This window comes from Hyaena hyaena, unplaced genomic scaffold (assembly GCF_003009895.1).
Source record: "Hyaena hyaena isolate Hyena2069 unplaced genomic scaffold, ASM300989v1 scaffold_97, whole genome shotgun sequence".
Taxonomy (NCBI): Eukaryota; Metazoa; Chordata; class Mammalia; order Carnivora; family Hyaenidae; genus Hyaena; species Hyaena hyaena.
In genome coordinates this window covers 1,510,720-1,525,636 of record NW_024080728.1, presented here as the reverse complement: position 1 = coordinate 1,525,636, position 14,917 = coordinate 1,510,720, and the positions used below count along the sequence as shown (strand labels likewise).

Below are 14,917 nucleotides of genomic sequence, written 5' to 3'. Positions count from 1 at the left end.
TGACATATAACACTATTATTAGTTTTAACTGTGTAACATAATGATTCAAAATTTGTATATATTGGGAAATGATCATCAAAGTAAGTCTAGTCAATATCTATTAGTATACATAGTTACAAAATTTTTTCTTGTGATTAGAACTTTCAAAATCTACTCTATTAATGATTTCAAATATGCAATACATTATCGTTACCTATGTTACCAAGCTGTTTATTATATCCCCATGACTTATTTTATGAAAGGAAGTCCATACCTTGGATCTCCTTTACCCATTTCCCCTACCCAGCCTCTGGCAACCACCAATCTGTTCTCTGTATCTACAAGCTTGGTTTTGTGTATGTGTGTATTTTAGACTTCACATGTGAGATCATTTTATTTGTCTTTCTCCATCTGACTTACTTCACTTAGCATAATGTCCTGAAGGTCCATCAATGTTGTCACAAAGCAACATTTCATTGCTTTTTTTAATGGCTGAATAATATTCCATTCTGTGTGCATGTGTGTGTGCTTGCCCATACACAACAGTTCTAATTTATCCATTCATCCATCAGTGGACACTTAGGCTGTTTGCACATCTTAGCTATTATAAAATGCTGCAACGAACAGGAAGGTTCTATGTGACTTTTAAAAGGAGTGTTTTCATCTTTTTTGGATAAATATCCAGAAGTGGAATTGCTAGATCACATAGTTAGTTCTGTTTTTGATTTTGGGGGGAATCTCCATATTGCTTTTCATAGGTGGCGCTATTTTACATTTCTATAAACAGAGTACAACAGTTCCCTTTTCTCTACGTCTTCGCCAACACATTATTTCTAGTCTTTTTGACAATAGCCACTCTTAACAAGCGGTAAATAATATGTGAAATGTAGTTTTGATTTGCATTTCCCTGATTATTAGTGGTGTTAAGCACTTTTTCATGTATTTACAGGACATTTATAAGTCTATTTTGGGAAAATGTCTCCTGCAATCATCTGCCCTTTTAAATCAAACTGGTTTTTTGTTTTATTTCTTTTTATTTTTGCTACAGAGTTCTACGGGTTCTTTATGTGTTCTGGATATTAATTCCTTATCAGATATATAATTTGCAAATATTTTTTTCCCATTCAGTAGTTTGCTTCTCATTTTAATAACTACCTTTGGTGTGCAAAAGTTTTTTAGCTGGATACAGTCCCACTTGTTCATTTTTGCTTTTGTTGCTTTTGCTGTCAGGTTAAAAAAATCATTATCAAGACCAAAGTCAAGGGGCTTACTGCCTACATTTCCTTCTAGGAGTTTTGTGGTTACAAATCTTATATTCTAATCTTTAATATATTTTGAGTTGATTTTTGTGTATGGTTGAGATTGGTCATCAAGTTTTATTCTTTCGCATATGCCTGTCAAGTTTTCCCAACACCATTTATTGAAGAGAGTATCCTTTCCCCATTACACACTGGCTTCTTTATTGTAAACTAACTGACCATATATGCATAAATTTTTTCTGGGCTTTTATCCTGTTTCATTTATCTATGTGCTATTTTTTTTTTTTTGAAGTTAGATTATCTTTATTAGTAGATGACACAATCTTAAACATAGAAAATCTTAAAGAATAACAGCAACAGAAAATGATCAAAACCAGTAAATGAGTTCAGTGTAGTTACAGGATATAAGATCAATTTTTTTTTTTTTTTTTACAAATAGTTTATTGTCAAATTAGTTTCTACATAACACTCAGTGCTCATCCCCAAAGTGCCCTCCTTCATGCCCATCCCCCCCTCCCCCCCACATCCATCAGTCCTCAGTTTTTGTCAGCATTCAAGAGTCTCTCATGGTTTGCCTCTCTCCCTTTCCCCCACCATTTCCGCCCTTCTTCTTATGTCAGCACCATATTGTTTTGATTACTGTAGCTTTGTAATATTAGTTTAAAATCAGGGAGTGTGGTGACTCCAACTTCATTTTTTTTTTTCAAGATTGCCTTGGGTACCTGGAGTCTCTGTGATTCCATACAAATTTAAGGATGATTTGTTCTATTTCTGTTAAAAAATGCCATTAAGATTTTTTATAGGGATTGCACAGATCCCTTTTGGTAGTTTGGACACTTTTATAATACTCATTTTTCCAATCTATGATCACAAAATATATTTCATTTGTATCTTCTTCATAAGTTTTTCATTAATGCTTTATAATTTTCAGTATATAGGTCTTTCACCTCCTTGGTTAAATTATTCCTAGGTATTTTATTCTTTAAAAAGAATTTATTTCTTTTTTATACCTGTTTATTTTTGAGAGAGAGAGGGAGGGAGGGAGGAAAGGAGAGGCAGGGGTAGAGAGATGAGGACAGAGGATCCAAAGTAGGCTCTCAGCTGACAACAATGAGCCTGATGTGAGGGTCAAACTCACAAACCATGAGATCATGACCTGAGCCAAACTCATATAACATGACCCTTAGCTGACTGAACTAGCCAGGTGCCTCAGATTTTATTCTTTTTGATGCAATTGTAAATAAAATTATTTTAACCTCTCTTTTTGATTGTTTATTAGTGTATAGAAATGCAATAGATGCAAGATTATTCATGAGAGCGCCACATTTTACTTTTTATATCTGCTAATTAGGCATGAGTCCAATAAATCAGAAATGATGATGTAACACACATTTTTGGGATATCATTGAAAAGACTGCTTTACATAAAGAAAACAAGATTTTCCAATTCTATGATATAATACACCGAAATCAAAGACAATTAAAGCAATGATAGGACAACAACACAGCTAAGCTTTTTGATCATCAAATATGTGTCAGGCACTATTCTAAGTAATCTATGGCAATACCATATTATGAGTTATCATTTCATTTTACTTGTGAAAAAACTATTAGTCAAAGAGTTTAAGATCACTCAGTATGTAAGTAGAAGAGCCAGGACTAGAATCCAGGTCTTTGCTTCCAAAGTCTATACTCTTTATTAGTTTGTTTATACTGCCTGTCAAAATGTATAATGCATGGCATTCAAAGAAAAAAAATTCAATAAATAGATTAAAGGAAATATTCATGTTTATACAAAAAACTATGTTTTGACCTGTCAAAAAATTAAATAAAATTAATACAAGTTAAGGAAAATAAACAGTAAAGGAAAATAAAATTAATACAAGTCACATTATCAAACAGTAAACGAAAATACAGCTTTTTCCATACAGGGTTATGTCTATTAATTCTCAAAAAATGTTCAATGAATGTCTTCTAAGTGACAGAGATTGTTGGAAATACTGAGGGTAAACAACAGAGGAAAAAAACTGACAAAGTGCTTGACATCATGCTTGTATTTTAACAATAGGCTAAAACTGGAAATTATGTAATCAATTCAACAGCTATTCTTTTTTTTTTTTAAATGTTTGAGAGAGAGACAGGGTGTGAGTGGGTGAGGGCTGAGGTGGAGGGGGAGAGGGAGAGAGAGAGGGAGTCGCAAAATCCAAAACAGGCTCCCAGCTCTAAGCTGTCAACATAGAGCCCAACGTGGGGCCCGAACCTGACAACAGCAAGATCATGACCTGAGCTGAAGTCAGAAGCTCAACCAACTGAGCCACCCTTCAATAGCCATTTAAATTGTAAAAACACCAGGATTAGAATAATTCTTCCCTAGCACAGAGCATATATACCTTCAGAAGCCAATATTAAAATTCTCCAAAGAGTTTTGAAATTCTTGATACTGTAATAGCATATGAAAAAGGGATAAAAAAAGAAAGGAAGATAAAATAATCACCTGGGAAGCATGGTAAAAAAGAGATGTCATTTTAAAGTTGTAGGTATAACAACAAGAATAAGAATGGTATCACATTACATGATATTTATAACATATATCAATGTAAGAGGATCTTTTTTTAAAAATTATAAGTCTATTGGGTAATTAAAAAAACATTTGACTCAGTAAAGATACATCATCCTAATGTCATTCAATTAGGTCAAAACACAACATAAAAATGTCTGTTACCCCCAAATTAATTTATAACTTGTACAAAATTCCCACTAAAACACGATTTTTAAAAAATATATAGATAAAATTATTTTAAAGATCATATGAGGAAAGAGTAAAAATAGAAAATAAATTTTGTGGAAAAGATAATGTACGACTACCAGGACTAAATATTTTAGCAATAATATAAAGATTTCTGAATCAGAGAGATATGGGTCTCTAATTTTTCCCTGGGAGGTTGGGGGGGGGGGGGGGCTGGGGCTGAAGATAAAGAGGAGAGGAAGTGACCAAGATAACTGTATTAGAAATGTTTCCAAATTCCTCTCTCAGTGTTAACTTTACCCCAAGCCCTGATAACTAACCAGAGACCGTTAAAGAAATCCCCCTTCCCTTTGTGTTCCTGAAACAGTTTACTACAAGGAATCATTCTTTCTCATATGACTAGTAAAGATTCATATATAACTCCTTTGTTTACCTTATGACAGGCTAGACACAGACTCCCCTTCTTTGCTCAAAAATGACTACTTGGAACTGTTCGTACCCAGTGATTAATCTTAACAAAATATCTGTTACCTTGACTTAACCAAAGGTAGTTTAAAAGCTTCTCTACTTCCCTGAGACATGTGAACTTTGACCCACCCACAGTATTAACCAGCATACACCCTGAAAGCCCCTCCTGAGAACAGGCTGATCTCAAAATAAAACATTCTCTGTACTATCCTATCACTCTACCTCTCCACCTACATTCATTTCATTTCTTCAACAGGTTCTTTCTAGCCATATTTCCTCTTCCTTCTACAAGAAAAACCTTTTCTGTCTGACTTTTTAATTTTTTTTAAATGTTTATTTTTGAGAGAGAGACAGAGTGGGAGCTGGGGAAGGGCAGCGAGAGAGGAAGACTTAGCATCTGAAGCAGGGTCTAAGCTCTGAGTTCTCAGCACAGAGCCCAAAGGGATGCTGAACCCATGGGCCTAGAGATCACGACCTGAGCCGAAATCAGATGCATACCAACTGAGCCACCCAGGCACCCCTTTTCTGCCTAACTTTTAAGACACTTACAGATCTCACTATGATAGCATTTTCCTTATTGCAGTAGTTCCCATTCCCCTATTGCAAAGGTCCCTTTCTCCATTCTTGCAATAACCCCTGTGAATAAACTCTTCCTTTACAGGATTCTGGATTTGCTTTTTATTTAGCAAAAGGCTCTAATTCTGATGTAGCACTAGGAGGGCAGGGGAGAGAGAGAGGGAGACACAAGCTGAAGCAGGCTCCAGACTCCGAGCTGTCAGCACAGAGCCTGATGCAAGGCTTGAACTCACGAACCATATCATAATCTGAGCCGAAGTCAGGAGTTTAACCTACTGAGCACCCAGGTGCTACTTCTAATTCTCACTTAGATAATAAAGTGTAAAAGTAAGCATAATCTAGGATCAACTTGAATAGAGGTGTAAGCGTTCACCATCAGAAGGTCAAATAAATAATACAAAAGTGAATAGAGACTCATTCATTTGCCTATTTTATGGTAAGTATTGACTGCGTTATATTAATCCAGAAATGAATAAGTGGAGGGAAAAAAAACCATGATCAATGATTTGTATGCTGGTGAAGGGGAAGATGATTAATGACACAATACCACAAACAAATGTACAGACTTAGCTGGGTTAAGCTATACAAAGAGATATAAGAACTTTTTACATGGGGAAATGAAAAGTCAGAAAAAGCATTTATTTCTGGAAATGACAGGTAAATTGAGAAGGGATGAGGAAAAAAGGTATGGTAAAAAGCATTTTAGGCTGAGGAAAGTACACAAATATCTAACTCTAAGACGAAATAGAACAGGTTCACAGAACTTGATAAAAAGTGATGTTTGCAGTGATTCTTGATTCACTGTCATCCAGAAGCATCAAGGCACTCTTTATGACACCTTGACCATGGGAGAAAAAGATGCTGATTGGAATAAAAACCTGGTTGTGATAACACACTATGAGCTTTCTATGATGTTTACTTAGCTTAAATATAAACATGAAACCCTAAGAAAATGTGAGGAAAATTACTGAATACATACTGTGGAATTAGGAGTGTGGTATGGAAAATAAACATTTATGAAACTGACTTAGGTACAATAATTAGAGATTATTATCTCATTCTTTAAAAAACTGTTCTTTTACAAAGGGATTTACTATTAATATCCTTAAATAAAAACTTAGAGTGTTTATAATTAACTAACATAAAATGAATTTTTTTAAACTTTTGTATTTATTTTTGAGAGACAGAGACAGAGACAGAGCATGAATGGGGGAGAAGCAGAAAGAGGGAAACACAGAATCCGAAGTAGGTTCCAGGCTCTGAGCTGTCAGCACAGAGCCCTACGTGGGGCTCGAACCCATAAATCGTGAAATCCTGACCTGAGCTGAAGTCGGATGCCCAATGGACTGAGCCACCCAGGTGCCCCAAAATTAATTTAAACTACATCTTTATTTAAGTACCATGCTCAGATACCAAGAGACTTATTTCTTTTCTTTTGCATTCAATTAACTATGGATTAACAATCCTTACATTGATGCTAATCAACCAACAAATCTTCCAACAACTGTAGACAAAGAATTTCCAAGTCACTAACCAAAACAATTTAGCTAACCAAGTAAAATATTCAGGAGTTTTGAACAAGATTATATTTTATTCACTTCTTAATCCTCATAAGAACCAATCCAATAACTAGTTTTAGGCCCCATTGCTTTATTTTCTATTTTTGAAACAATTTGTTGTGAGATAAATAGGTGTGAAGGAAGGAATATCTGGTGCATTTTATTGCTTTAAATACATTCTCATCAAATTGCTGGAATTACAGCTTAAGTTTAATTCAATTAATGGAAAATGCTCACCATACACATTTTTCAGAATGTAATAATAACTACAATTTACTGAGCTCTCTTTATGTAGAAGTACTGAGGTAGGTATATTGTTCATATTATATAATTCAATTCTAACAGCACACTATATAGAGTTAAGTACCACCAAAGAAAAAAATTGTGAAAGATCTTGAAATGGATCAAAAATATTGCAGATATTAGTAGAAGGCTATGCATTTTTTTAAAGAGCACAGCCATCTAGATTATCTGATTCTATGAGGTTTATACATTTTATCACCTTTGAACTATTTTAGAAGTATATAAATTATACATTACTTACAGTAATAATTCTTGACTCTAAATCAGTAAATAAAATCTGACCCTACAGGGAGAATTGAAATCTGCCACCCCAACAAAAAGTCAGTTTTGTAATACTTGTAGATTGATTTCGAAGACCACACATGCCTTTGGACTTTGAGTTTTCTTTTAAATCAATTGTACTTATCTGTTCACTCATGTATTATAAGTTAAAATTGCTGACGTGTTCATTTTCCATGAGTCATGAATTTACCCTTTTAAAATTTTTAGACTGTAAAATTACTATGATTATCCCTATTTAAAAAAAAAAGGAAACTAAAACTTGGAAGAAGTTACCTGACTTGCCCAAGTTTCTGCTTGCCAGCTTTGCTTAACTCTATAGCACATCCTCTACACCCCTAATCACTATGCCTTGCTAAAATCTAGACTGTTTAGTTTTTTACTTCATTATCTCAAGTATCTCGCCATCAAAAGTACCACAGAACACAGAAATACTCTAGAAAAGCTGTTCTTTAAAAAAGATGGCCGGTGACATTTCCACTAGATAATTTAATTGGCAAAGACCATCCAGATTATCCAACCAACTAAACAAATGAGACTTTTTTCTCCCCAGAGAGCTCTGACTTTATTTTTCATTCTAATAAATGAATATATTATCCATAGACATTTTTTTAATAGTTTCTGAATTCTAATTCCAAAATAAAATGAAAAGGAATGAAACCAAGACAAGAGTTTTATCCCCTGGATGAAATTAGATATTGTCATTTGTAGTATTTTTACTGAAGCTCTCTTTGTTTTGCTCTTAGGCAGCAGCAGAAACACAATCCCAAACTGTACACATGTTTAACATCATACCATAGAACAATGCACCACATTAAAGGTTATAAGGTATACAGTGGTAAAAGATTCTCTTAATAGAAGGTATAATTAAGGGACAAAAAATTTTGAAAGAAAAAAAGAAGGAAGAAAGGAAGAATAAAGGGAAGGACTCAGTGAGTAAGGAAAAGAGGGAAAGAAGGATAAGATATACACATTTTTGCTTCACATTAAAAAACCTGACATCTTTGCTGGTAGTGAACATCCCCCCCCCCCCCAAGAGAACATGCCCCTCACAAGGACCTCCTGCACCCATCCGTGGAAGAAAGGAGGAAGCCTAAGAAGCAGCAACTGCTGCAGAGCCCCAACTCCTACTTCATGGACATTAAGTGCCCAGGATGCTACAAAACCACCACCATCTTTAGCCAGGCACAAATAGTTTTGTGTGCTGTCTGCTCCACTGTCCTCTGCCAGCCTACAGGAGGAAAAGCAAGGCTTACAGAAGGACGCTCCTTCAGACGGAAGCAGCACTAAAAGCACCCTGAATCAAGATAAGTGGGAAACTATCCCAATAAACAGACTTTTGCTAAATAAAAGGAATTTTAAAAAATTAAAAATAGATAAATAACCTCACATAACTTAGAAAAATGTCACAAACCCATTAAAAATATCATTTCGAAAAACAAAACACTGCTTTCTTCACCTTATTTTAGCTACTAAAGTCTCTCACAATCTAATCCAACAACGAAAGGTGTTAATTCACATTTAAATTTTTTTCAACTGCAAGGAGAAATCACGCTTTGAATAGTCAACTTTACTCTGGAAGACCTAAATTACTTAAAATTATTCATTAATCTTAAAATTGGCTCCAACAAAAACCTCCTTTTTAATGACATAAGGTTTGACAAGCCTCTGTGTTGCATCACCATCTGCCACATCCTGCTCTGATATTTATAAATACAGTTGTGCTATTGACGGTTCTACAACTGTTCCAGGTGTAAGACATTAGATTAGAGAATTCTCTTTGATCATTCCAATGTCATTTCTCCTTTTTAAATGCAAGCAGTCTGGACTGTTCTCAGATTCCCAGAGGTATGTCTAGTGAAAATCTTTTTAGTCTCTAACTGGTTTTTTTCAGTTGAAATAGGTCACAAGAAAAATAGATAATCAGAAATACATATTAATACACAGATTAACTGCTTTTTTTAAAAAAAAAAAGAAAAGAAATATGAAGCTCTTGATTTTCATCACTTTTAATTTCTAAATACTATGGGACTCAGTTGCAAATGTTACATGGTTCCTGAAATACCAGTTTTACAATTTTTGGTTCAACATGTTTCTGTTCATTCAAATATAATTCTTGAAACTTAAAATATGTTTTTAGGAACTCAATGTACATAGTTTGGGCTTTGAAACGTAATTCTGAAAACTGGTTCATTACATGACATTTCCATCAAAGGAAAAAAAAAACAGTAAAAGCACTCCTCCTCTCTCCTTCAGGTAAAATCCTGTATAAAAATATAAACATCCTAGTACTTAGTTCTCTCAAAATTTAATTAAAAACAAAACAAACACTTGGTTAAAATTTCATTAGTAGCTAAATAAAAATATGGAGGCTTATCTTACTGGGAAAGAGAGGACAAATTGGAAACCAAAAACTTGATGATCAGAGACCAGTTTAGGACTTAAAAGACAGAAGTACGGATCTAAGAATTCAAGAAGAGACCAAGTTAAATGTCTAATACTTATGTGAAGAAAAAACTCAGATCTATTACGGATGGTCTTATATATATAATCAAGGAACAACATCTGTAATTAAAGTTGTCGTCTCTACTAGCTAAAGACAAATGGAGAGAGGGGTGAGGGACATATACAAATTTAGTAGTTTCCATGAAATGATTTAAAGTACAGCAAAGAAAGAAGTATGAGCTCATCCCAAAGATCTTTGCTTTAAATGAAAAATATGCTTTATGTACAAAGATGGCAGGCACTAAAGTAATAGATAATGGTTACTCTTTATTATCGAATAGAGTCATAAAAATTCATATAACCTCAACATTTTGGGGGAAAACAGAAGAGAAGTAATAATTTACTATGTTAAAAAAGAAAATCACAAGCCCAAAATGAAGTCACTTATGTTAAGAGTCCCACATGAGCAAATCAAGACCTAATACCTAACCTACCTGCAGTTTTACTACCCCCAATAACGTAACCTTTAACCAGTCAATAAGAAACTTCCTGGTCAGCACTAGGAAATGTACCAAGAGACCCTTTTCTTCCCCTTAGGAGGGCAACATTCTATCCTAATAGTTTCCTTTTTTCATTCCTTTTCTGCCTTTAAAAACTGATCCTGGGGTACCTGGGTGGCTCAGTTGGTTAAGCCTCTGACTTCAGCTCAGGTCATGATCTCACAGTTTGGGAGTTCAAGCCTTGCTTCTGGCTCTCTGCTGTCAGCACAGAGCCTGCTTCAGATCTTCTGTTCCCCCCACCCCCGCCCCTCCCTCACTCATGTACTGTTCTCAAAATTAAATGTTAAAAATTTTTAAAAATAAAGTATTTCCTTTCTACTTATGAGATGGGATGCTGCCTGATTCATAAATCATTTTAAAAAGCCAATTAGAGATTCAAATTTTCTTGATTGAGTTTTGTTTTTCAATAATTCTACTGATCTACATATAGTTCAGTTAACAAAAGATAAGAAGACACTTAAAATAGTTGTTAGATGCCCAGAATTATGACAAACTTTTAACAACTACAGAACATTAGAAAAGTCACTAAAATAATTTGCAAGGAACATAAAAACAAGTGAACTTTTATAACTTAAAACAACATAGAAATACCTCAGAATACCTCATATACCTGATCATCATGCTTCTGAAAAATTTAGTAATTCACAAAAAAAGCATAAATGTCCAAGGATAAAAAAGGTATCTAAACATCAGAAAACTGCTGTTTCTATGAAGTATGAAGGAATGAGTTAGTTTACTCAGAACTATATTTAAAATGAGGGATACTTGATTTTCCTTGACAACCTCCAATTCTTTAAAAACTGAAGCTAACTGTAAGAAGTGGAGAGGATATGTGAAAATACTCAAGACCTCACACATATAGATGAGTCAAAACTGAAGTCTTCTAAGGAAGAGAGAAAAATCTCCAGTAAGGAGAGAAATCTGATGTTCCAGTTAAAACACCTGGGTTCTAATTCTGCTTTACCTAGTTGCTTATTATGGCATTTTTGTCTATCCTATTTAATCAGAATCCTTCCTTATCACTAAAATGAAGACCACATCATCTTGTCTATCTCCTAAGCTGTCGTAAGGATCTAAGTTTTGAGACAGTACACAGTAGCATAAAATAAGGATTGAAAAGAGGTAATGTAAGTAAGTTAACTATGCCAGGTTTAAGAAAACCAATAGCCCCAGTGTGGGAACAGAAAACAATAGGCCACTGGTCTTAAGGTAGAGTAACGAAGTTTTTAGAATGCTAATCCAAGAATGAACATATCAGACAAAAAAATTTTTTTAATATAATAAATAATTGTGGAACAAACTGGTAGCTCAAAACTCGTTCTACAGAAACATCAAAAGAACAAAGAATAGCAACAACCATTAAGCAGACCAGCATATGTATTATGGAAATCCGAGGAGAAAGAGAGAGGCATAGAAAAAAATATTTGAAAACAGGATGGCCTAAAACTTCCCAATTTTGATGATATACATGAATTTACACATCCAGAAGCCCAATGAACTCCAAGGAATATAAATTCAAACAGATCCATACTAAGATTTAACCAAATTATCAAAGACAAAGAAAGAATCTTAAAAACATAATGAGAAGTAAATAAGATTAAAAACTGACTTCATCAGTAAACATAGAGACCAGAAAGCATTGAGATGACATTTAAAATGCTAAAAGAAATGTCTACCAACAATTCTATATCCAACAAAAGTATCCTTTAAGAAAAAAGGAGAAATTGAGATATTCCCAGATAAACAAAGCTAAACGAGTTTGTTAATAGACTTGTCCTGCAAAAAATGCTAAAAGGAGTCCTTGAGACACTAGTTAGTAACTTAAAGACATAACAAAAGATAAAGAACACTGGTAAAGGCAACTATATAGGTAAATACAAAAGCCAGTATTACGTGGTTTGCAACTCCTCTTTTATTCCTGCAGGAATTAAAAGGCAAATGAATAAAATGATAATTATAAATCTATATTAATGGGCAATGTACAAAGATGTAATTACTGGCAGTAACAATTTAAAGGGGGAGGATCGAAAGGCAAAGGAAAGGACTGTTTGCATGCCATTGAAACTAAGTTGGTACTAATTAAATTAGGTCATTATAAGTTTAGTATGTTAATTGTAATCCCCAAAGTAATCACTGAGAAAATAACTAAAATACATACACAAAAGGAAATAAGAAAATCAAAATGGTACGCTACCAAAAATAAAAAAACATACAAATGAGTACTTGACATGGACTGAATTGCATCCTCCCAAATTCATGTTGAAGCCCTAAGCCCCAGAATCTAAGAGTGCAACTGTATTTAGAGAAAAGGCCTTTCAAGTGGTAATAAAGTTAACATGTAGCCCTTATGGTGGATCCTAATCCAATTTGACCATTGTTCTTATAAAACTGATACAAACAAATAGACACCAGGAGTACCCACAGAATGGCAATTATGTGAAGAGGTAGCAACAGGAGAGAGGACTCGGAAGAAATTAAAGCTGCTGATTTATTGGAATTTAAATTTTATAGGCCATTTTTTATATTCTTTATATATAAATGTACGATGTTTTTAAGAGAAGAGTTAAAAAAGTGGGATTAAACAAATATTACCAGTATTTAGAAAAAAATGACAACGATGTGTTTTTTTGTCCAAGGAATAGAACAGTTTTACTCTATGTGTCTCCTTTCCAAAAACACTTCTCTGAACTGAGTAGAACCATTAGGAGAGTCTTCTTTTTAGTGTGGTAAAACTGAGTATCATTAAATGTGTATTTCATTTTGACCAGTCTGCTTGTATCTAGTGAATGTTCTTGGTGTCAGTCCTGTGATGATATCAAGCTAAATACCCTCTCAATAAGCATGGAATACTTAGGATTGAAATTATTAGTAATGGCAGGTATTTAGATTAGCAAGAAATTGTTTCAAACTCCACAAAATATGCATTTATTTTGAATCTAAATGCTTGTTTTGGTATTCCAACTGTTAGTCAATCATGCCTTTTTTTAAAAAATTTTTTTAATGTTTTATTTATTTCTAGGAGAGAGAGAGAGAGACAGCGTGAGCAGGGGAGGGTCAGAGAGAGAGGGAGTCACAGACTGAAATAGACTCCAGGCTCTGAGCCGGCAGCCAGCACAGAGCCCGATGCAGGGCTCGAACCCACGAACCGCGAGACCATGACCTAAGCGAAAGTAGGACGCTTAACCGACTAAGCCACCCAGGTGCCCCCAATCATGCCTTTTGCACTGATAGATTAATTATATATGCTTTCCATGTGTAAAATAAACATCACTTCAGAAGCACACTGGTAATTTCAATTTATGCTGTCAAAGTTGTATTCCAAATGAGTTACAGTTTTAGTAAAGAAATTGAGAAGGTGTTCTTTAACTTGGTTGTCCTTTAGTGGTGACTTTTTTTCCCCACCTTGAGTTAGGAAGCAGTCATATTACACAAAAATGAGACATTTGTTTGTTGTATAAGTTTTTTCCAGTCTCCTTATGGGTTCTTCAAATATCATCAAACATTTTTGGAGAAATGGCATAAAAATTTGTTTTAGTATAATCTTTTTCTCTGTTCTCATCCTCAATGTATTGCCAAATTAGACAAGGACATTCTTCCTGTCTCGCACTTTAAAAATATTTTACTGCAGGATATCTTTTCTAAGTCCAACAACAATTATAGCCATTCTTTAGGCACATGTCCAAGGAGCCTATCTTCTTCTATATCTTTAAAGTCTAAAATCACATTAAGTGCACCTGTACATATTGAGAACATTGAAAAATACCCTAAAATGTTCATTAGGAGAGCATCAATATCACAAGTAAGCAAATCACATATATATCAAATAAATATAAAACACATCATATATATATGTGTGTGTGTGTGTGTGTGTGTGTGTGTATGTAAAACACATCAGACTTGCCTATTTCCCAAACTACTTCATTATTTACTATCTATACTTAAAAAAATCCCATGACTTTTGTCTCAATCTTATAAGCTACCAGTTTATTATCTATTAATTCCATCCACCCTGTTTTTCTTATTCCAATGTAAGAACTGAATATTTTCAAAATATATATTATATAAAACACAGATACAGAAATATGTATTTCACATGGTACATACCATCAAAATATATGTAGAATTAAGTGGTCTTTGAATACTTAGATGATCACTGAATTCTTATATCATATATTTTATCCTATTTTAGATCTACAGTTCACAGAATTTGGAAGACATAGTTAACATAGGTCTACTGGGCTTAGAGTTGCTGCCCAATACTTGCTTCTTTAATAATGTAGAGTGATAGAAAAATGGAAATCTATAATCTAGTTGTTTTGTGGGTGAAGGAAAACCCAAAGGGAAAGAAAAACCCCAAACCAACCAGTCAAACACATTAACACAAAACAATGTGGGCTCTCCCTGGTGGGCTGTACCTGTCAACTCCTTTCTAGTATATTTGCCTATACTTTTTAGACCACTCTAAACGCAGCCTCAATGTCCTTATTCAACAAGAGTATATCAGAATTAGATACAACTAAACCATATCAGGATTGGTCACTCTAAGGCTCTAACTATATTGTCATATTTTTCTTAAAATTTAGACAAGAGAGCTTAAGTTACCTAGTACAATGACTAGCACATAGTAGAAGCTCAATAAATATACGCTTTATGCACAAATGAATCAGTTCCTCCTATTGCTGACTTTCAAGGAAAATCTGAGACATCGTCCTTCTAAAGGCAAATACTTCTAAAGAACTGTTTT

The 14,917-nt window shown here is 34.1% G+C and overlaps 2 protein-coding genes across 5 annotated transcripts in view; one reads left to right on the top strand and one right to left on the bottom strand.

Annotated features, from left to right (window-relative positions):
* The window catches only part of ADK (adenosine kinase), a 507,420-nt gene that overhangs the window by 328,117 nt on the left and 164,386 nt on the right, over positions 1-14,917 (bottom strand). The window lies entirely within an intron of this gene.
* On the top strand, positions 5,678-8,463 carry LOC120233730 (40S ribosomal protein S27-like). Its single transcript, XM_039235166.1, has 2 exons — positions 5,678-5,712; positions 8,206-8,463. Exons 1-2 carry the CDS (start codon positions 5,678-5,680, stop codon positions 8,456-8,458), a joined length of 288 nt encoding a protein of 95 aa, XP_039091097.1. The 3' UTR covers positions 8,459-8,463.

Coding starts and splice junctions, on each gene's coding strand:
- LOC120233730 (XM_039235166.1), top strand. CDS start 5,678: ATGACAGGTAAATTGAGAAGGGATGAGGAAAAAAG. Junction 5,713..8,205: donor AGAAGGGATGAGGAAAAAAG/GTATGGTAAAAA, acceptor CCCCCCCCCAAG/AGAACATGCCCCTCACAAGG.